Below are 23,355 nucleotides of genomic sequence, written 5' to 3'. Positions count from 1 at the left end.
CAGACAATAGCTTATATTCAAAACCCTAAATTGATGCTTAAATATAAATGGTAAGTTGGTAACTAATGTATATCGATATTAAATTTAAAAACTTGAAAAATGTTAAATGCATAATAAAAAAAACGAAGACAAAATATTCTTCTAAACAATAGGTGTTGCATATGTGAATAGACACATCATTATATTATCCACCCCTCCCAAGAACATAGTTACACAATATAAGAGGAAAAGCAGGAACAAGAGCAGGTGCAGTAGCAGCAATGAGCCAGAGAGGAATTGAGGAGGCGTAGAAGAGTAAAATGCTATGATTAGGAATAATCTAAATGAGTTATACATAAAATAATAAGAAAAATGGTGATGCAAAAATCCTAAGACACATAAAACCATTAACCAAACCTAACTCCAAGAACTAAATTAACAAAATTACGAGAGGATGGGGATACCATAATTTTCCCAAACAATGTACAAGATGTTGCAAAACTACAATGTGGCTCCATCTCTATTCAATTAAAAATAATATACTTTTAGACCTACTAAAAGTATTTCATGGATTATAATTACAAGGGTGAGACTCCATCATGATTGGAAGAGGAACAAAAGGTTTGAAAGCTTCTATAAGGTTCCATGTAGGAAGCTCAGAATTAAGATTCTAAAATGGGAAGGAAACATCAACTAGATAGAAGGCTACTGTAACCAAGCCCAAGTCCAGAATTTGCAGGACTAGAACTGGGTAAAGGCCATTTCATAGCTATATCAATGGATATTTCTCACTGTTTGTGCCAACATATACCTGTTCACGGAAACCAGCAGGTTCCACTCCCATGGATTCTGAATTGCTATGATCCTCCTTGCTTGCCATGGAACGATCAGAAGCCTGCACCAAAAGCTACAGAGTAACATTTTTTTCCCAATAAATTTCACTGAACCAAGAAATTAGTTAAAAACCAACACTATGGCAATAAACCTTCTTTTCTCGAGATTGCTTGGCCTTGTCCTCCTTGCCAACAGTTAAACCACTAAGAATTGCCACATTAGCCGTGGGATTTTTTGCAATCTCAACTAGCTGTTGTAAAGAGTCAGGGTATCCAGGTCTCGTTGCAAGCTGCAGGTTGCCATCAATTATTAATCATAAATATGTTGAGCATTAAAACAATCCTAATGCAAAAAAATGATGAAAAAAACACGATACCTTTGCCAAAGCATCAACAAGGTTGGGAAGTTCTGATACGCTGACTCTTGACTCCTGAACTAATAAAGCCTGGAGGAGAGAAACTGCAAACTCCGTAGCAGCTTCTGCACATAAAATGCAACTAGTTAGCTACGTTTTGAGGCTTACAAAGATATCCACAGCCATACATTCTTAGCACATACTATTTCTTCCAGCATCAATTAGCTTTGCCATGTGCATGTTGTATTCTGCAAGGTTTAGTAAGTCCTTGCGAATGAGACCAACAATTATATCCGTGTTAAACTTCCTTTCCTCATCTGAATAAATCACCTGGAGGGGATTAAAGAATGATCACATAAACTGATAAAAAATTCAAGCAAGATTGACAATGGAGTCGTCCTCCAAAAGAATATGGCTTTCCAGATGATCTGAAAGTATTTCAATATCCATCGCATTGAAACCTACCCAACTTGTGAGCTCCTTAACAACAAGCTTGCAGACATCTCGAATTGCAGCCAGGATTACAAGATGTGCACCAACATGTAAACTGTTTGATGCATTCTCGTATAAACTCTTAAAAACCTGTCACAACAGTATATACATAATCAGAAAAGGGAAGATGAAGTATAAATTTTGGCGGCATGGAAAATAGCACACCTTTTGGGCAACAGCCAATGCAGCCTCATCTCTGCTTACGCATTTAAGTATTATTTCAGGAATCTGAGCAACTATTCCCTGTACATATGCAGACTAAATTATTTTTTAATCAACCTGATAAATTTCTGTAATGAATTAATGCAGAAATTAGAATAAGAGAATGAAAAGATGCAAGATAAGGTTTCCTCCCATTGTCAAGTAGGCACCTGACCATATTAACCAGATTTTGCAAACTTGTCTCAACTTAAACCAAGCAGGAAGACGAAAGAATACCTGAATCTCCGCATCTCCAGTCTCCTTGCTTATCAAGGTTTCCACCTAAGTTGAAAAGCATCTCAAAAAGTGAGAAGAAGAAGAAGAAGAATGAAACAAATAAGACAGCATGGGAGAAGCTAAAATAGAAAGATACGAAACTGAATTAGTAAAATAACATAGTATAAAATATAAATAAAAGCATAGAAATTGAAAACAATTAGTGCAATTAAAACAAAAAAAAAAATTGTTAATATTTTAAAAGTCTACATGAGAACAACATAAACTGCTCCACACACTTAGAAACCAACTGTGATACAAACTGAACAAGATATAAATAGTAAAACCAACAGCATAAAACCGACCTGAGAAAAATGCAAATACTGCATAAGGTGAAAAAAGGAAATTTGAGAACAATTACCTTCTGTGCAATGTTTTGGTACTTCTCTAACACATCCCCCATGTTCAAGAGGGGTTCTGAAATGGAACTTCCCAGGTGCTCAGTACTTGCAGGCAATGACAATGCTGCACCTCCCAAGTCCTTGCACACAAGAGAATGCATCAACATAAATGAGTCCAGAATCATAAGATATAAACACAGACAAACTTTTAAGGAAAATAAATAGTAAATGAAAATTCATAACTAACTTTAACAGCAGGAGTCATCTCTGCCAAATGCACATCAGAGGCGGCAGCTGTTGAAGCAAATGAAGCAACTGAATTGAGCTTAGAAGAGTTAACACCATCAACTGCTCCAATACGTGCTGAGGAGCCACTGTGAGAGAAACACAAATAGATAAGAATGTGAAGCTCTCAAGCTGAACACTGCAAAACAGATCATCCAAATTTCACCTAAGAAGCTGTGCAGAATTAGCATCCATATCCTCAGGAACAATGTCTAAAGGTTGAGTAACAGCACTCAATCCAGTAGCAGCAAGCCCAGATGAATAGAAGCCAGGATTAAGCTGTCTTCCAGATGGAGCATAACCATGAGATATAGCAGAACTGACAGAACTACTAGATGAAGCAGGCGAACCAGCAGGCACAACATTTGAATTTTGTCCAGGTTGATTTTGCCAGGGAAACCGAACAAAATCCTAAAACAAAACAGAGTAAGGCAACAATGCAATAGAGGGGAAAAGAATTTCAATCCCATACTGGACATCACCTAACATAAAATGACAGAAATATTACCTCATAAACTCGCTGCTGCGAATGGGACAAATGACCAGGCCTGGGCCGGAGCGCTTCAGGTATCACACCCATTGGACCTTGGGTGTACATGCTTGCATCATAATATGAAGGACCAACACCCTCCCTATGCTTCCTCCTTAAAGAAAGTTGTTGAGCTATTTCCCCATCAATGGTTTGCAATGCCTAAATCGCATTCAAATGTGCAAGAGGGAAAATTACATGAGGTAGAACTAATATTACAAAACTATTTCTATAGCTAACTGATCATTTCACGATTTTTATCTGTATGTCCAAAACAAATCTCGAACAAAATATTAAGAAACTAATCTTGAACAGAGACGATTCTATGTAATACTCTTATTTATACCTCAGTGAGGAGCATAATAAACACATGAATTACTAATTGTTAGCAGGTTTATTTGTCTGAACCAAAAATTGTATAACACTGCCACAGAAATATTTCACGAATGTAAAACACAATTCCTAGAGAACATTTGGTTTGGTTAACTAACCATTTCAAAGCAATTTTCAGCAGAAAATTTTCTTTGATCATCATTAACCACCTGGGTTGCTTATTCTCATCGGCACAACAAAACATTCGTGAAGATTTCCCCATCACACACTGATGTAGTACAAGAAGCAAGACCTTGTGAAGATCCTTGTTGGAGAATAATTAAAAAGAATTGGGCCAAAGGATTATTGCGTTTAGTTTACACTTTATTATGTGTTCAGTTCAATTAGTAGTATTATGTGTACACGGGGGCTTGTTTGTAGTATTTGTGTATTCTACGGGTTTTTTTTGTAATGTAATGTAGTTTTATGGGTATATGCGTAATTTCATGTGTTTAGAGCCATTCGTATATGTGAAATGCAATTGCAGACAGTTGTTGATGAATTTGAATTGAGTTGAATGTGATTTTCCCCCTCGTATCTCCTCCCCCCACCCCTCCCCCTCCCCCTTCCCCTTCAATTCCTTCTTATCTCTCCCATGGCTGCAGATCCTTGATGCTGCCCCTGCATCACATTCTTTTGTTCTTCATTTTCTGTCCTGTCTGCTACATGCAGACAAACTATTACGAGATTTCAGAGAGGTTTACAACAAGTGTTTAGTAAAGGCATTATCGACCCTTGCTGTACATAAAATATATTATAAATAAAATGGAAGACCTAACTGTTCAGTAAGTTATCAGCTATTAAAAATTCTTCACCGCAGTATCAGAGAAAAGATGTCTTATTTAAAACCCCACAAAGCCACTGTCCCCGCTAAACCAAGCGCTATGTCCCTTAGGCTTAGTCCCCACCCCCACCCCACAGTGGCTTATGAAAACAACTTTTACATGGAAAGGGAGCTGTTAGAAATAAAAAGCAAATTCTGAGTGTTTGGTGAAAGTTATAGAGTGCCTACAAATATTCAAATGGCAGCTTCTCATCTTCTTTTGCAATGTGAATTTGCTTGGAGGATAGGGAATATGCCTTATGGCATTATGGGAGAAAGCTGGGTTTGTCCTCCTTTGGTGGAAAATTTTTTAGATATATCCTTTGTAGGCTTTGGTAGAAAGAAGGATAGGGCAGCTTTATGGAAGTGTGGTTTTTCGCGGTAGTATGGGGATTATGGACAGAACGTAATACTCGGATATTTTCGGGGAAAAAATTAAACCAGATGCTGGTTTGGGAAAAAATTAAGTACTTGGCCTCACTGTGGTGTGTCGATTATGGATTTTTTAGAGAGGCAAGCATTCAGAAGTTTCAGAGAGATTGGAGGAATGCGCTGACTTGATAATCTCTTTTCTCTTGGGTATTTTCATTTGCCTAGTTTTGGAATGTCCCAGCTTGTCTCAGGAGACATCTCATTCACCCTATTGTAAATTCTTTATCTTTTAATGAAATCTTCTTTTGCTATGAAAAATATATGTATTTAAAATGACAAACAGATATATATTTTTAGGAAATGTAATTAATGCATTGATAATTTTGTAATATTTAAACAAACTAAGAGCAACAATGGAATAGAATAATTTGTTCCAAGAAAAAGCTAGCTTTTATCTTTTAAAAGCTTCAAATCCATAATTTTTTAAAAGTTCCCAAAAATGCTAAAAGCTGGCTTTTTGAAAGTTGAAACTTGTTTACCAAACACATTATATGCAACTTTGAAAAAGGAGAAGATGAGGCAAAAGGGGGTGAAGAGAGAGGAGGAGGGGGGGGGGGGGGAGCAAACTCACCATCAATCCTATGTCTTTCCATCATCCCAAGAGTGCTATTAGTACCTAGACAAGCAAGAATAACTGACAGACCCATACAATAACCTCCTGATGTCATTCTAGTTCATTCAACAAGCTCTGGTGACTTCAAAAAGCCACCATTGCAATCCATATCAGACACTGTTGATCTTCCTGGCCCTCAAACATCATCTCTGGCAGCAGTCTTCCACGCCAATTGAGGGCCCACCCTTGCTTTGCCCCCATTTAGTTTGTAATGGTTTGAATCCTTCCATAAGAAACGCTAACAGGTTGATTTCCATGTTATCTTGCCCAAGGATCAAGCTTAGTGATTTCTTGCTTGCCCATGCTTAGATAGTGCACGTAGAAGCAGCATGCCTCTGACTTATACTGTTTGTTAGTCCAAGCACCTCATCGGTGATCGTTAGGATGTCGGTGTGTCTTTAATTTCATTATGCCTTCTTGAGCATGACCATAAAGTTTGTGGTTGTATCACTACGTTTGCTCCTAGCTGCTTTTCAGTTTTCCCTTTGGAATGGAGTCCATGAATCCCAAGAGTAATTCTCTCCCTCATTCCCACAAATCACAACATAGAACTAGAGATGACATGAGGAAGGATAAAGGGATTCAAGAAAATGTGTATGTTGTTTTGTTGCTATGAACTTCTGTCGAACCCAAACTGCAAGGATGTCTATGCACCTTGATCTATGTATGATCTTTGGAGTACTTCCAGCTGCAACCTGTAAGTGCAAATATCTATGAAATGCAGAAACGGACAAAACAGATTACAGTACTTGAAGTCTTGGCATGTTTGAAGCCTGAATTTGAGTCCGTCCAGTCGCAGATTCTCTGCAGTACAAAATTACTATCATTTTCTGATGCTTATTCTCATGTGTTTCATGCTTCCCCAAGCACCCATACTTCAAGTCTTCCTAATCTGGCATTCCTAATTCTCACTTAGATATCTGCCCATACTTACCGGGAAATGAATGTATTTCGAGTCGTGCTATAGGTACAGGTACAACATATGCAGTCTCAGCATGGTAGGCTTACTCAGTATGCTGTTTCAGGTTGTGGTATGCTTGAACCACTATGTTGGATCCCAGTTGTTTAGATTATTTACTTATTATCAATATTTTTCCTATATCTGTGTGTTGTACCACACTAACAATTACAATTTTTTTTTTTTAAATTCAAATTTTTTTACAAAATTTCAGCGAGAGAAATGTAACTATATAACTATTATTCCTAAATAAACAATATTAACTAGTAAATTAACTTATTTCATTTATTACTTCGTAAAAAAAATTTCAAATTTTTTTACAAAATTTCAGCGAGAGAAATGTAACTATATAACTATTATTCCTAAATAAACCATAATTAACTAGTAAATTAGCTTATTTCATTTATTACTTCGTCGAGTCAGATCCATCCATGATTGCAGCAGGCCACCAGCAGGAAGTCAGAGCCTCTTCTATGTGTCACACTGTATGGAGCAGCAGGAAATCCTCTTTTCTCATCATTGCAAACTTCACAGCAGTTTCTGACAGTGATTTCATCTATAGTCTAGAGTTATTCCTTCAAGGTTCACGCACAACTCCATTTGCAATTTTTATACAATTCATCTTAAATCATCTGAATATTTTCGTACGATTTTTATATGAAAATTGTTAATTAATTTGGGTCGCCACTTCTATAGTGACGACCCCCACTGTTTCAGGACACTATCAATCACCGAACTGGTACCTCCAATCTGGATTGGGCTTCGAGGAGGGGGTAGAGTGGGGTGGGAGGGTGTGGTTAAGCAACCCAGTAACTAAGGATCTGCCTTCATTACTGAGGGTGTTTCAGGTACACAAATGAAAAGTACCAGATTAAAACTCAGTAATGATTCACCAATCATCTTGTGCTCATACTCCACAAAAAAATGGGGTTGCTAGAAGGAAAAACAGACATTCTGCAAGTCACTCATACTGGGTTATACAAAATGAATGTGCCTGAAGTGTTCTCTAATGATGCAGTTCTAACTGCTTGCTCTCTTATCAATAGGATGACAACATCTGTTTTTGGAGGTAAAATACCACATGCCATCCTATTTCCTGACAAATCTTTTGTTCTCCATACCTCCTTCAATATTGAGTTGTGTGTCCTTTCATTCATCAGTCAACTCCTAAACAATTATGATCCCCGTGATTTTGAGTGTGCTTTTTTCTAGAGTATTGATTTTCTCAAAAGGGCATCAACGTTATTGTCCTACCTTGCACCATTTCTTTGTCTCCACCGACATCACAATCTTTGAGGCTGCTCCCTACTACTATGAATCTTTGAGCCTCAAGGACCTTGATGATCCCTTTCCATTGCCTACTTTTCTTTCCCCTCCTGATTTGGGCTTTCTGTCTCTGCTTGCTCCTCGTTCTTCTGAGCCTTCATCTCAATAGAGTCCTTTTGGCTGTCAGGATTATCCTAATTTGCAGGTATATACACAGCAACTACAAAAAATAGGTGAGAACCCTCCAAATTCTAGTGCTACATCTTCATCTCCTTTGTCTACAAAACATGTTTCTCTTGCCATTGATCAATTTATTGTGGTTTGGAACTGTGAACACACCTACTCAACATCATATCTCAAACTTCGTGTCTTATAATTCTTTGGCACCTATATTACGGTTTTGTTTTTTCTTGATCATCCATTTCTATTCCCAAATATGCGCCTGAAGGTTTGTCACACTCTGAGTGGAGAACTGCGATGTATAAAGAGATGCATGCATTGAAGGCTACTGATACTCAGGAGCTTGAGCAACTTCCAGGTAATAAGTTTGTGGTTTGTTTGGCGTATACAGTGTACGTTGCACAATTGAAGGCTTGACTTGTAGACAAAGGGTACACTAGTGTATGGTTTTAATTATTCACATACATTCTCCCATGTGGACAAACTCACTTCGTGCGTCTACATATATCTTTGCCACTACATTTCATTAGCTTTAACACAAATTGAATGTGAAGAATGCATTGTTAAATGGTGATCTTCAATACAAGGTCTACATGATGCAGCCTGCCAGATTTATTGCTCAAGGGAAGTTAGGGATGATGTGTCCTCTGGAAAAGTTTTTACAGATTGAAGCAGTATCCCAGAAAATGGTTTGGTCCAGTTAGTGCATAGTGATTGATTTTGATCTTTGAAAATGCGCACTAGATTATTCTGTATTCTACCAGTGCAAGTTTTATGTGGATCATATTTTAGGAATAGATTGTCATCAGAGTAATGATAGACATGGTATATAACATTTAAAGCACTTCTTCACACTTCCAGACTAAGATTTGAGACCATTGAAGTACTTCTTAAATAAGTGGTATCTAGATATTGTTTTGGAGTGGACTATTTGGTCACAGGGGAAACATGTTCTTAGTTCATTGCATGAGAAAGGGTTGTTTGTGCCTAAATATGTTGACAAATCCAAAGATCCTAGCAACAAACTAATGTCAGGTGAGGGTGTAAATTGTTGACTGATCAGACCTAACACTTGTTAGGAAGTTACATTATCAGTCATTTAGCCAGATATTTACTTTAGAACGAGTCTTGTGATTACGTTCTTTTATTCTCCTTGAACCATTTGCAGAGACGCTATCATTTGTGTGTTGAAATGTCTCAAACATGAGCACACATGAGAAGTCTCTCATATCAGGATCAAAGTCATACTCGTTTAGGAATATGCAGATGCAGATTGGGCTGGATCACCCTTTGACAGCAGATTCACAACCGGCTACTGTGTATTGTAGGAGGCAACTTGGTGTCTTCGAAAAGTAAGAACCACTGCCACGTCAAGGTAAAGAGTGGAGTTTGAGTATAGGGCCATGGCAGATACTCCCAAGGAAATGGTTTGGTTAAATAAATTCTGGAAGAGCTTGGACTTAGCATTCACAGCATATGGAGATTGAGTGATAACAAGCCACAGCTGTTCATATTGCTTAAAAAATAAATTTTCAGAGGACAAAACACGGTGAAGTTGATTTGTCAAAAGCTTGTGCAAAAGCACACTAGAACCACTCATGTTTCGCGTATCTATCAATTAGCCGATTGTTTACAAAGTCCTTGAGGGCGCCCAAATCCAGTTTATTTGTAACAAGAGCAGGGAATGCTAACATGCAACACTATATACGTATATTGCTAATCATCCCCTTCTCAATCATCTATCTGTGTCTTTCACACACAACCGAGCAAGTGGGTGCATGTCACCAGTTGGCAATTGCAGTGGCTCCAGGGAGACCCTTATCAGGCTGGGTGATACAGAACACACCACATACCCGCTCCATCCAACTGCAAAATGCACACCTCAATGCCAGGCCACACTTTATCAATTTTCAGATCCTTATTCGTCACTTTGGGCTGGAGGTGAGCAACAATCACTAAAATCTCTTCTTTAAAATACCCAACAAGTTCCCCTGCCAACCCTCAATAAAGGCCAACTGACATTGGGAATTCACAAGGATTGTGATAATATATAAAAGTATGCATGGATATCAGTGCGCACAGAACAAAATGGAATATAGCTTTTCTCATTTGGACCAAAGAGCAGCAAGGGAACAAACCTTCTCTGTGGCAGCATGCTCAATGGCTGCACATCCCAAATCCAAGTTATCATTCATAACAAGAGGCACAGCTTGTTCCAGAAGTTCACTAGCGATGTTTAAACCTTGAAATGAATTCCGGAGTTGAGTTGAAATGGAAGTGCGAAGGGGTTCCTGGCAATGACAGAAAACATTATAATCCCAATTAGAAGCAAACAAGGATAAGTTGACCATTTTACAGCAAAATTTCAGAGTTTTAAAACATAAGAAACAAAAGGAACTTCACAATGAACCTTGCACGTGACATGAGCTAGACTTCCGGCCAAACTTGCAACCATCAAGTGTGCAGCATTATATATGCGAGTCTCATCTGACTCCATGGCATAGTCCTGCAATTGCATATGGCACATTAAATACAACAGTCAATATATGACAAGTCTAACAGTCTTGATCCCAACTTCAATGAGGTATTGTCTGCTTTGGCCCATAGCCTCACAAGTTTGCCCCTATAAAAAACGCCTCACATAGTTGGAGCTCAAACCATCCTTATAAGCCCAAGATTTTCCTAGCACACATCCGATATGTGACTATGGCATCCTCCCCCATATAATTTCTGATGCCCACATTAAAGTGCCTCCAAGCAAGATCCCACATGATAGTATCCCCAAAGGGACTCTGATACCAAATGTAATGGTCTTAGGCCTAACTCCAATGAGGTATTGTCCGCTTTGGCCCACTAGCCTCACAGGTTTGTCATATAAAAGGCGCCTCACATAATTGGAGCCCAAGATTTACCTGGTACACATCTGATGTGGATGTGGGACTGTGACAATAAGCCAAATGATGAAACACACACACACACAATTTAACTGAAATTACCAATATGTGTGTGCGTGTGTACAGAGAGAGAGAGCAGAGAGTAGCTGAACTAACTTTTAAAACAAGTTCCTTTGTTGTCTGGATTGCTATGGCAACACTCCGTTGAACAACAGGTATTGTTACCTCTTTAATAGCCCTCTCAATGGCAATGGGAACAACTCTGCCACAGTTAGCATATTAGGATTTTTTGCAGGACAATTGGTCAAACTAGCCAGAAAAAATAATGATGATATCAGCATTTTCAAACCTCTGAAAATAATGCAAACCCAAAGTACTTAGTTTTTGGTTCAAAATTATATGACTTCCAATATTGGGGATCGGTGCTGGAAGCTGCTGCACAGATCACAGATAGATGAGCAGAGAACAGTGATTATAACACTATTTAGGAACAAAATACAGAAGCAACAAACATACCTGGCCAACTGAATAGGGTGACTGAGATGGAGCAACCTGAGAAAGCCCTTGACCAGAAGGAAGCCGATCAGAAAGGCTTAAGGTTGCCATCTTTTCATCCTCTGCCAACTGTCCAGAGGCAAGATGAAGACCAGCAGGATACTGGAGTTCACCAGATAAATTGACTTCAACATTTTTAAAGTTGAAGATAAAAGCTTATGATGACTATCAAAGATTAGGAATAACAAACCTGAGACAGAACATTTAAATGACCACCTGGATGAGACTGGTTGACAATTTCAGTCTGTAAATCAACCTGATTCAGTGTAGACATGATTCCAGAATTCATTTCAGAAACTATTTGTGATTGAGATTGCCCAACATCTTTATTGGAAAAATCAGGGTTGCCTTCTATTTCCCGTACTCGGTCTTTGAGAAGAGAAGTTGGTTTCACTTCCTTCATATCCACACCAAGGTTCTTAAAAAGGACCTACAATCCAAAATATCATTAAAATATGAGAGAGACTGAATGAGTAGTGAATACCACAACTCATTTTCAATGGGTTAGAAACGAGATAACAACAGTATTCACATACCTCAATGTCAAACTTAAGATTCATTTTCAGATTTGGCAGTGCATAAATTTCAGTCAGTAAACCAAGAATTGCCATGGTCCAAGGATTGGGAGGCCGATATGCGAGACTACTTTGGCATGGTTCCAATATCTGCCACAAGTATTAGACAGTAAAATAACACACTATCAAGCTGAAAGCAACAGATCAAATATGTAAAGCAAAATATACCTTTGAGGTAAATGGAATCACTGCAATCATCAATCCTTTCTCATATGCCTGGCCAATACAAAATATACAAGACTCTTGAGAAAAGGCTGAAAATGTTGCGGGTGTGCATATTTGAAAATAATATATAAGATGCTAGAAAACAAAACGGATTAAAGGAACACTCACCTCTATTATCAAAGATTTTGGATCTATTTCTCGAGCCCTGAGAACTTGATTTCTACCAATAGTGAATTTCCCAAGCCAGCTGCCCAGGTTCTTCAGCAAGGAGCGCTCTTCTGAACTAGATTTTATAAGATCTGATCTCAAAAGAACCTATAGAAATATTGTTTTAGATAAACAGCCTATATATAGACATATATATATAATGATATATAGACAAACTATATATGAACGCACACACACACATATATGCATACGAGTGGATGGGTGTGTGGGTGGGTGGGTGTGTAAACAACCTATGTATTTATATATATTGTTTGCAATCACTTCTATATATACACATATTACAAGGCTGGATCCGAGTGTCGTAGCATATAAACCTTGCAGTTCTCATATGCAGCTTTGACAATCTCCTTATTTAATGCTTTTGAATTAACTTTGTCCAGAAACTTCAAGTACAAATCATGGAAATTTGGTTCAATGCTTGCCCTGAAAAGAAGTTTGGTTGACAGTTAAAACAAGTAGGATAACAACATAAATTTAAGGAAGACAAGAACACACACAAAAAATATATATATATAAATATGCTAAAAAGTAAAATGGAGATTAAGATTATGCACAAGCTTACATGCATGTGTGTGCATGCACACACACACACACACACACATATATATATATATAAATGTATTTACATGTGCATCTGTCTCAGTATGTATTTACATATAATCTTACCTTTTCATAACCATGTACTGTGCAAACCATGGATAGTACTGCTCGTTTAGAATCTCATTGAATTCTTTGGATTTAGCCTCAATATTTGCAGAAGAAATATTATTGATCATAAATAATATCTTGTCCTGTGTATCCGATGCAGGAGCCTGTATAGAAAAACCATAAATAAAAAGAATTGATATGAAAAGTAACATAATTAACAAATATATAACAAGAACACAGTGAGGAGATCCACTATCCAACACATTCTTGATGGACAAGTTCTTATTACGTATACAAAGGTCTTATCAAGAACAACAAAGGCAGGAATATTATAAAAATTGAGAAATAAAAAAAAAATTAAACAAGAGATGAAAAACACTACACGTCAATTTGTATGTGAGCAAGCTCTTATTCTAATTCCTAGCTCACTTAAAAAAATCACCTAGCTTTGAGAATGCACCAGACTAATCACCATATCCACCCAGAGTGAATTGGCATTCACGTATACAGACAACGCATCAGAACATCCAAATACCTGTGACCTGGTCATCAAGATGCAGCCTAGCATATAAGCACCCACAACTTCGTCATCACAGCCAAGCAAAAGAAGACAGTTATCTAGACAGGCAAAGCAATCTAGTGATAAAAATCCAACTTGCAGAGTTTTTTTATTATATCAAGAATTTCTGATCCCCCATTTCATAATCTTTATTTATTGTTCTTAACATCTCTTTTTAAAGCCCAAAAAAAAATACAAGTGAACAATATTTCAGGTAAACTAAAACAGTGATATTTATGCACAACAACATTTTTGTTGTTCAAGTCTCAACAACCAGAATCCTAACATGAAATCAGTTTCTCAATGCCTAAGAACTTCATCCCAAACTTTTATTTCTAAGACGTCAAGAATTTTCCAGTGCATTTCCAAAAAAAAAATCATCAAACAAAGCAGATACATAGATATTTGCATTATTACATAGGTAGCAGAAAAAGCATCGACACGTAAACACACATGATAGAAAAAGAGAGCTGCTCCAATTTAGAATTTGAACAATTAACTGATTGCCAGGAAGAATTATGATACTAGAAGGCAGTGAGGGGAACCTCCCTCTCCCCAACAACACCCCCCCCCCCCCCCAAAAAAAAAAAAACACACCTCCAAAAAAAACCTAGAAATCACAGCCATAAAATGGAATAAGTGGCACCAGTCATACATAAAAAATAGAGACCTAGATGCAGGGCTTGGAAACAGGGGTACAAGGGACAACTGAACAATAAAAAAAATTCAGTTCATTCTGGAAATCAAAGTTCAATAAGTAAATGATGCAAGGAGAACATGAAGCAAATATGTAATATGGTAATATATGCCTACACCCGTCCAATCTATCGTTCACCTTTCCAAGCACTTGGAACAAAGTCATGAAAAGATAATGATTTTTGAGAACTCACCAACAATATACAGCGGTATATATTTCACATTTTTTTTTTTTTGGAAAATAAGTAACTGCATTTTTTGTAAATCCACAAATGTCTTGAATTATTGCAATAGGGTGGATGCTAATAGTAAGTGCAAATAATTTAACATTCAAGAAACACAAAAGGTCCTCCACTCCATACATTTATGTGGTGTAAGTGCAAAAACCAGATAAATTTAATGAAAAAGTTGCATTAGGTCATGCACACAATGATGAACAATAGTTGGCAAAAAGTATGCATATGGTCAATTAAGATTTTTTATAACTTAATAGAGATAGTACACCAAGGATATGATTTATATATGATCTCTAACAAGACAAAGGGAGCAAGAGACGAGTAAATAGAAACAAGAAACAAAGCAATAGACACAATAAGGGAGAGAAAAGGGGAATCAACAAGAGAGGAAGAGAAAACATAGACAAACAGCTGCACCACAGGTTAAACTCTAGAATTCCAATTTCAATTTTTTCTCCAATCCATCACATAACCTGGGTATTTAAGACCCCTAATATGCTCAGGAAACAAAGCAAATTGAAATTATATTACTTAAAAAACACCAGGATACTTCTTCCCTGGTAATATCCCATATCTACAAAGTTAAGAACTTATGACCAATAAAGTACTGCTAATAAATACCACAAGATAGAAAATTAAAACTACAGCAATATCCACTACCCCCAAAATCCCAATCTCAGGCCTCATTCCTCACACTGCATCATCCTCCCTTGTAGGAAAACATTCAACCTTGAATATTATCGAGAATTACCCAAAAATGTGATAATAACGTTGATCAAACAAAAATTGATCCCAAGTTCCCAACAAGAAACTAAAAAGCAGTTCTAGCTCGCCCATATTGCCACAGACTCAATGTGTAATGATGACCCAAGATTAGGAATTTCTAAGAGCTTTTAAGCATTCTTAGTCACTGAATAATTCTCAGGCAAATCTTAAGTTTTGGTTAGCTTGGAGAGTTTTGCGATGGATCTGATGCAGACCAAGCTCTTAAACATTCTTAGTCACTGGCTCATTCTAAAAGTTCTCTCTCGGCAGTAATTCCTTACTGCTGTTCTGCTTCAAGATGTTTTAACTTTGCCCCTGGATAGTACAAACAAAGCCATAAAAAATTTACCTGCAAGGTTTTCCGCTTTTATCATAATTTTCGCCGCAGCATGTGCTGGACTAGCCATTCTCTCTTAATTCAAAATGGTTTATTTCTCACAATGTTGAACACACAATTCTTTGATATAAAATAAAAGTACCAAAAAGAGCTCAAGAAGTCAAGTGCTTACCCATTTCAATAGAAGCCAAACATCTCTACATGACTAATAGATTTGTCTTGGTCACCCAAGTAAAAGTAAGTGGGTTGATTTGGTTAGGTTGGCAACTCAGTTGTTTAACAGCAGCTTCTGACACTAATTTTGAGGAATATCAGTGCTCAAACACAATCCTACAAAGTTTAACTGCCCTTAGATGTGTATGGATGGATCTGATCTGATCCCAAGCATGACATACTCTAAGATAGGAGTAAATGCAATACATGATGATTGCACCTTGGAGAATATCTCAAATTACAAATATCCATGATCATTTAAAAGCAAAAAACTTTTTTCTAAGCCTACTTTCCTTTTTTTTTTGCAACAACTTTTTTTCTATTCCCCAACCCACCCCCCCCCCCCCCACCCAAAAAAAAAAATATTGGGTGATGGATAGGCTTGGGCTAAATGGACATAAATTTAAATCAGTCAAGCTAGAAAAGAAGGAAATTTTGCATTTCAATAAAGCTGTGGTGTGAGATTCAGTCAAATGTTAAGAGCGCACAACATCTGTTAAAGGAAAAAGATATGTGTGAACGAAATATATATATATAAAAGCCTGCAAAGACCTGAAAAGGAGCGATGAGGGCAGCTACTTGCAATAAGGAATACAGTACAGCAAAGCTTGCTCTCAAAAGTGGATTTCTTGATAAGAGGTTAAGGATATCTGCAATGTGAATCAAATCCAAGATTTGTTTGAATTGTTCTTCTCCTCAGGCTCTCATGGCATTGGGACTGCTGTGCACTGCTGGGATGATTGAGGGTGATTCCAAGCCTTTGTCACTATTGATGGCTCTAAATGGCAGCAACTAGACCACAAGGATCAGAGCAGCTGGGATCACCTTCAATTGCAACCCTTAGGCTCAATTGATTATTGTGCCAAGAAAGGTCGTAGCAGCACTCTGATTTTGTTCAGTGGCAACATTGGTTTTTCTTCTTTAAAAACTAAGAATATTAATGGACTGCAGTTGAAATGTGAACAATGATCGAATTGATGTTGAATGGAGGAGATGGTGGTGGTCAATTTTGATGGATAATGAATTATAAGAACAGGGAAAGCTTTGATGGATGAAGGAATCATAACCAAGGGTAGGGTACCAATTGACAGAAGCACAAATTCATACACAGAGAATGGCAGAGGAGAAGAAACAAGATGAGGGAGAACAGACATAAGCATGCATCTACACCAAAGGATAAAACCCTAGAATTCCAATTCCAATCCCAAGTCTTTTTTTGTTTTTAATAACAAAAGAGGATATCATTAATGGAAAGAGAATTTACAAGAGGGAGACTGAGAAATCTCCCGAGACAAACTGAGACATTCCAAGACTAAACAAAAAATACGAAAAATGCCCAAGCAAAAAATCAACCAGTCAACATGTTCCTCCAATCTCTTTGAAACTCTTGAAAGCTTGCCTCATTAAAAAAATCCATACCCAACACACCACAAAGAGGCCAAATATTTTTTTTTTTCCCCGAACCAGCATCTAGTTTTTTTTTTTCCCCAAAAAAATCCAAGTAATATGTTCCATCCATAAACCCCACAACACATAGAAAAAGTCACACCTCCATAAAGTTGCCCTGTCCTTTCTCCTACCAAAGCCTGTGAAGGATATTTCTAGAAAGTCTTCCACCGAGGGAGGACAAACCCAGCTTTCTCCCCTAACGCCAAAAAGCAAGTTCCAAATACTCCAAGAAAATTTGCATTGCAAAAAGAGGTGATAAGTTGTCTCAAAGTTCTTGTAACAGAGCACATACATTGGGGAAGAGAACCTTCATAGGTCTCCTAACTTGCAACAAGTTATTAGTATTTATCTTATTAAGCACAATCAACCAAGTGAAAGACTTTATTTTAGGGGAAACCTTAGCCTTCCAAATAGTATAGCGAGAATTTCAAAAAATATTTACAAGAAAACACGCATGATTGGTCCAATGACCAAGAACGAACGCCCCTCCCCGAAGAAAGGTTACTCCCACTCAATAAAGATAACAAAGATGACAATTCCACCGTCTCCCTACCGTTCAGAGGTCTCCTAAATTAAGATTTCAAGAAACCAAAGGGCTACCCTATTCACCAACAAAAAATAAATAATAAAATAAAATAAGGCTTCATTTTGTTCAAAACATAGATGAAAAAAACAAGGGAAAGAAGTAGAAAATGGTACATTTCCCAGCCAAGGGTCCAAAAACGAGTATGAGAACCCCTCCCCACCTCAAACTTAGTGTGAGGGATGAAAGAAGCATAGATCTGAGAAATGGATCTCCACAAACACCCTAAAGAGCATATTAAATTAGCATTGGTATCCCACCTCATCCATCCCAAACTTACTTCATATTACTTTACGCCAGAGGGACAATTCTTCTAGAGGGAAGCCCCTTAGCCATTTAGCTAGAAGAGCGGTGCTTTTAGACACCAACTTGGAAAGACCCAAACCCCCCTCCTTTTTTCGATCTACAAACCTCATTCCAACTCACTAAATGGTCCCCATGACTCCCCTTGCCAGACCACAAAAACTCTCATGATCCTCTCAAGCCAGCTAGCAAGCCCCACTAGAATCTTAAAGACAGATAGGAAATTTAATCGGATGCTAGCAAGACAAGCCTGAGTCGAAGTAATTCTACCCCCAAAGAGAGAAGAGGACTCCTTTCCACCCATCTAATCTCTTCGTCGCCCTTTCCACTATCGGGTTCCAAAAATCAGCTGCTCTAGGGTTACCCCCCAAAGGGACACCTAAGTATGTCAAAGGGTATGTCAAAGGCCAATCCGAAGTACCACACCCACTTTGTTAGCCCGCTCCCTAACATGCTTGCAACAGGCACATTCATAGCCGCTAAACCACTCTTCCCCATATTGATTTTGAGCCCAGACACTCTCAAAAATGTGAAGAATACCCAAAATACTCCTAAATAAAGACTGATCGTCTACAAAGAAGATGGTGTCATGAACGAACTGCAGGCGTGAAACCACCCCCCTCTCTTCCAACTTCTAGACCTCTAACCAGACCCCTTTCCACCATCCTATCCACCAACCTACTCAAAACATCAGCTACAAGGACAAACAAAACATGGGTACGTAAAGGCCTAATATCCTTAGAAATCAAGCAAATAAAAATTAAGAAAAATTAATAATATTGGGATACAACTTTCTTAACATATAAAACATAAATTTTGATGTATTGATGACTTAATAAAATACTACTAGATACAATAAAAATAGGAACTTGAAAATTACAGCTCTATCCAAAAATCCCAAATATCTAAGATTTAGAGCTTCAGTGACATTCTTACATTGCATCAGATGGTCCCTGTCACAAGACTGTAGACATATAGCTATTCAACTAAAGAAACATCCTTCTAGCACACATTAAAATGACCTAGTATAATTCAGAAACAGATAAATGGCATGTTTAACGATTGCTTTTATGCAAGTAAATAGAGGAAAGGAAAGATGTAAATTTAAAACAAACATTAAGATACCTCAATGGGTGTATCCCTTCTCTCAGCTGCTGCAATGAGAGTTTCAATGTTTAATGCAGAACCAAACCCTGTATTATATGAAGGTTGTCTAAGCATGCCTACAGAGAAGGAATATATAAAAATCAGAAGCAGAAAAGTGAAGTAAGGGATTTTAGATTGACTGTGAGGAAGATATATAATCCAGAATTTCAGCCATATCATTACGAAGTATAGAAACGTTATAATTGAGATTAATACAGCCATATCATTTGAATGAAGCAGAGAAACTTACTAGTTGAACTAATTCCACGGGAGGAATGAAGAAACCCAGAAGATGATGAAGCAGACGCAGGAACACTTGCGGAACTTTGTGATGGCCCTGCTTGCAAGGACTGGGAGACGGTTGACTGTAGAGGGAGCAAATCACAATTTTATTTTTTTTTTTTTGAAACAAAAAGTTACACAATATAAATGGCTATAATAAAAATAAAATTAAAGCAAGAAATACCTTCAGATTACTGGCTAAATCACCAGTGGGAACATTTAATGAGTGTCCAGAGGGGGATATAAGTGGTTTTGAATATCCAATGGATGCTGCAGATGTTTTATGCCTATCACCAAGGAAACCTTGATGTCTCTGTTGCATCTGAAGTTGGGAGGAGAGTTGCTGTCCAGGCTGTGTAGACCTAGATCCCAATAACTGCCATGAGGAATCAGGCACCTACAACAGTGAGAAGAACATCATAAAGATCGTTATTGAAGGTGTTTTACTTGAAAAACCATAGTATCTGAACAAAAATAATACAAAATAACACCTTATGCTCTGAAAAAAAGATTGAAAACAAATCAAAAGAGAGAGGAGTGCATTCATCTTTTGAGCCTTTTACTAGATGACACTCAGCAAAATAAACATATCCCCCTGTGTGCAATGCTCCCACGCCACATCAGGGGTCTAGGGAGGAAAAAACATGCACAGCATTACCCCCCACACATTGGAGATGCTGGAGCTCTCCAAAATGAGTGGATCACCGTTACCATTGGGCCAAGGCTTCCCCCCAAATAATACATTGCTGAAATGTCTACTCCTGGCATGCCTTTGTGGAAAAGCCAAAGGAAAGATTTCTGCAATTTCAGTTGGCTCTTGCTTCAAATGCATCCTTATTACTTGAGAATTTCAAAATGGAGAGGTGATTTGGCAACTGTTGCTCAGGTCATTTTAAGACGTCGAGATTTACTCAGGTAGATAGGTTGTCACAGTGGTTCCAAGAGGTCAAAACTCCTGCAGAAGTTTGGCTTGGAATAGGCTGGTCGGGGCTACTTCTTAATAACAAGCTCTATCTATGGCTGTAGAGGTAAATTTTCTGCAGAAGGAATTTAGAAGACTGAAGGAAGTGACTATGGCTAGTTTTTAATACCAAGCCCAGCCTATGGCTAGCTCTTAATACCTAGTCCTGTGATTTGGGAAGGTGAAGGAGATAAAAGCTGTGTTATGGAAAGAGAAATGCAAGAATTTTTAAGGCTGTGGTTACTTCTCTAAATTTGCTTTGGAGTAGAGTGGTGTTTCTTGCTTCATTGGACTGTTCAGTGAATTGCTTCTTTTGGCTTAAACTATGGCAGATTTGCAGTGGATGGGATTGCTTTGCTCTGTTAGAGCTGTATTCTAATGATCCCCTTTTTTTGTCTTCTTGTTTCACTTGTGTATTGGAAACATATCTTATTCCCCCTAATTCCATTTATATTTTTCTTTGCATTCTTTATCTCTTTCTCTAATACATTTCTTTGTTTGTCAAAAGTAGGGGTGTTAATTGACTAAGTTCAGTTTGGTTTTGACCCATACTGATAACTGAACCAAAAAACTCAGTTTTCTAAAATAATAAACCGTAACCGACAGTTCTAGCACTGTAAGAATTAGCGATTCAGTGGTTCAGTTTGGTTCTTAAACCGATAACTGAACCAAAACCCAAATATTTAAAATTTCTAACGAAAGAAAACTATTTCATATTAATTACTGCTCTTCCGTGCTTGTTTTGGCCCGCTTTGAATGAATTCAGGCCACGCAGAAGGATGCAGTGAATCACGGGGAAGAGGGGGCAATTTGAATTTATAAGGGGAAGAAAGCTAGAACAATTCTAATGTGGGACTAGGATAGGGACTCAGGAGCAATTGCAATCAGGCAGAGGCAGTAGTTAACGTGTGCTTCCTTAGCTCCATGTCCCACATCGAAAAATGGGAAGCTCTCTCCTCTATAAAACCTCACCCACTCCCTTATTAACTCCCTGTGTAACGAGAATTAAAATTTAACAAGAGTAGAAAATGAAGGAAAATAATAATTCAATATTAAGGCAAGTTATAATTAAAATTATGAGGACAATATATTAATGTATAAGTGTAAAACCAGATTTTGACATGTAATATATATCATAGCTCAAATATTTTTTTACTATTTATTAATACAATTTTTCGGTTCAGTTATGGGTTAGAAACCAAAACCAAAACCGAAAACCGAGATTTTCAATTTTTAAGAACTGAAACCGAATCAAAACCAGAAAAACCGAATCAAAGCTTATTTTGGTCCAGTTTCAGAACAGTTTTCGGTTTTTCAGTAATTTTGGCACACCCTTAGCAAAAGGAGGAGCATGAGAGAGTACTTCTTTGCTTGGGAGAAGTGCTGGAACATGATCTCATGATATAATTTTACAGCAAGAGACTAAGTGGCCTTCAACTGGCAAGCATCTGTTCTATGTGCAAAGTGGAATAAGAACCCAAATTTTTCTATAGAAGCTTGTCTTTTTTTTTCTTTTCTTTTTTTCCTTCTGTTTTTTGCATTTGAAGAGAGAGGAAAAGAATATTTTTTAGATTCCAGAGTTCATTGTTGCCACATTAAAACATTCTACTTCGAGACTATCGTTTTTTGTGGATTACAGGAAATATGAATATCAATGTGGATTCCTTTGTTGGTTTTTAACCTTTTTTGGTGTTTCAAACAAGGGCACGTAAGAGAAATTTGTGCGTAGCCCCTATTTTTTTTGTGCACCCTTCGTGTACATAGATTGTTCCTCTGCAATGGCACATTTCTTCATAGATACAAATTAAAAAATATAGAACAACAAAAAAAAACCAAGTCCAAGTTCCACTAGGTGGGTCCGATACATGAATCATTATATGATCTTGGACAGTTTCCTCTAACAATTTGAAGCCTGCTAAATCCTTACAAACTCATTCCAAGTTATTTTAGGTCTACCTTTACCCCTTATAATCAAACTAAAAATAACTAGCTCACTCCTATTTAGTGCAATATTTGACCTACATTTCAAGTGCCCAAACCATCTCATACGACACCCCCCCCCCAATCTCATATCTTCTACAAGCGCTACGCTTAACTTACGAAATAAGTTCATTACTTAATTTTTCCTTTAATGCATATACTTATACCACCAATCAGCCTTAGCATTCTCATTTTGGATTTGTTGTTTCTTAGTTGCCCAACATTCTAATCCATATAGCATAGCCGGTATTATAACCATTCTATAAAACTTTTTTTTTAATTTTAAGGGTATCATACGATCATACAACATATTCGAAGCGCTTCTCCATTGTACCCAACCTATTTTAACTTTATGTATTAGATCTTCTTCAATTTCTCCTTCAGCTTGCATAATAGATCCAAGGTATCAAACTCTACTAGTGCTATTAATTTCTTGACCATCAAATTTAATCTTTCTCCAATATTCCTCCTACCATGACTGAAACAACATTTTATATACTATGTCTTATTTCTATTTTCATAAAACCTCTAGATTCTAAAGCATCCCTCCACAATTCTAACTTAAATTCTAGTACGCACCTAGCTTCCTCAATCAAGACAATACCATCTGCCAACAAGCATTTAACAAACCTCATTTTGCATACTTACTAATGCAAAAAGATAAGGCCTCAAAACAAATTCTCAAGATACACATGTTGTGATTGGAAATCCCTCAACTCCACATGCAGTCCTAACACTATTCATTAATCTTACATATCCTTAACGACATCGGTATGCCTACATCATACTCTCTTTTTATATAGAATCCATCGTTGAAATTCCCAAGGTATCTATCATCCGCACA

General features: G+C 37.4%; 1 protein-coding gene across 7 annotated transcripts in view; it reads right to left on the bottom strand.

Annotated features, from left to right (window-relative positions):
• The window catches only part of LOC131146551 (uncharacterized), a 68,519-nt gene that overhangs the window by 19,678 nt on the left and 25,486 nt on the right, over positions 1-23,355 (bottom strand). The window contains exons 15-39 of one of the 7 annotated variants that reach the window (XM_058096205.1): positions 19,755-19,967; positions 19,539-19,653; positions 19,268-19,365; positions 13,020-13,165; positions 12,668-12,776; positions 12,294-12,440; positions 12,129-12,176; positions 11,922-12,050; positions 11,576-11,815; positions 11,347-11,487; positions 11,180-11,265; positions 10,987-11,092; positions 10,347-10,442; positions 10,075-10,227; positions 3,272-3,454; positions 2,930-3,174; positions 2,726-2,852; positions 2,499-2,618; positions 2,099-2,143; positions 1,826-1,903; positions 1,634-1,750; positions 1,372-1,498; positions 1,190-1,293; positions 965-1,102; positions 791-886 (exon numbers count right to left, since the gene is read on the bottom strand). In XM_058096205.1, coding sequence (XP_057952188.1) covers positions 791-886; positions 965-1,102; positions 1,190-1,293; positions 1,372-1,498; positions 1,634-1,750; positions 1,826-1,903; positions 2,099-2,143; positions 2,499-2,618; positions 2,726-2,852; positions 2,930-3,174; positions 3,272-3,454; positions 10,075-10,227; positions 10,347-10,442; positions 10,987-11,092; positions 11,180-11,265; positions 11,347-11,487; positions 11,576-11,815; positions 11,922-12,050; positions 12,129-12,176; positions 12,294-12,440; positions 12,668-12,776; positions 13,020-13,165; positions 19,268-19,365; positions 19,539-19,653; positions 19,755-19,967 — 3,207 coding nt within the window. The remainder of the gene's footprint in view (positions 1-790; positions 887-964; positions 1,103-1,189; positions 1,294-1,371; positions 1,499-1,633; positions 1,751-1,825; positions 1,904-2,098; positions 2,144-2,498; positions 2,619-2,725; positions 2,853-2,929; positions 3,175-3,271; positions 3,455-10,074; positions 10,228-10,346; positions 10,443-10,986; positions 11,093-11,179; positions 11,266-11,346; positions 11,488-11,575; positions 11,816-11,921; positions 12,051-12,128; positions 12,177-12,293; positions 12,441-12,667; positions 12,777-13,019; positions 13,166-19,267; positions 19,366-19,538; positions 19,654-19,754; positions 19,968-23,355) is intronic. The other 6 variants (XM_058096206.1, XM_058096207.1, XM_058096208.1 and 3 more) reach the window with 6 other exon arrangements.

The sequence above is a fragment of the Malania oleifera genome, chromosome 13 (genome assembly GCF_029873635.1).
Source record: "Malania oleifera isolate guangnan ecotype guangnan chromosome 13, ASM2987363v1, whole genome shotgun sequence".
In the NCBI taxonomy this organism is placed as follows: Eukaryota; Viridiplantae; Streptophyta; class Magnoliopsida; order Santalales; family Ximeniaceae; genus Malania; species Malania oleifera.
The sequence above is the reverse complement of the archived record's forward strand: the minus strand, read 5'-3'. Positions and strand labels throughout refer to the sequence as shown.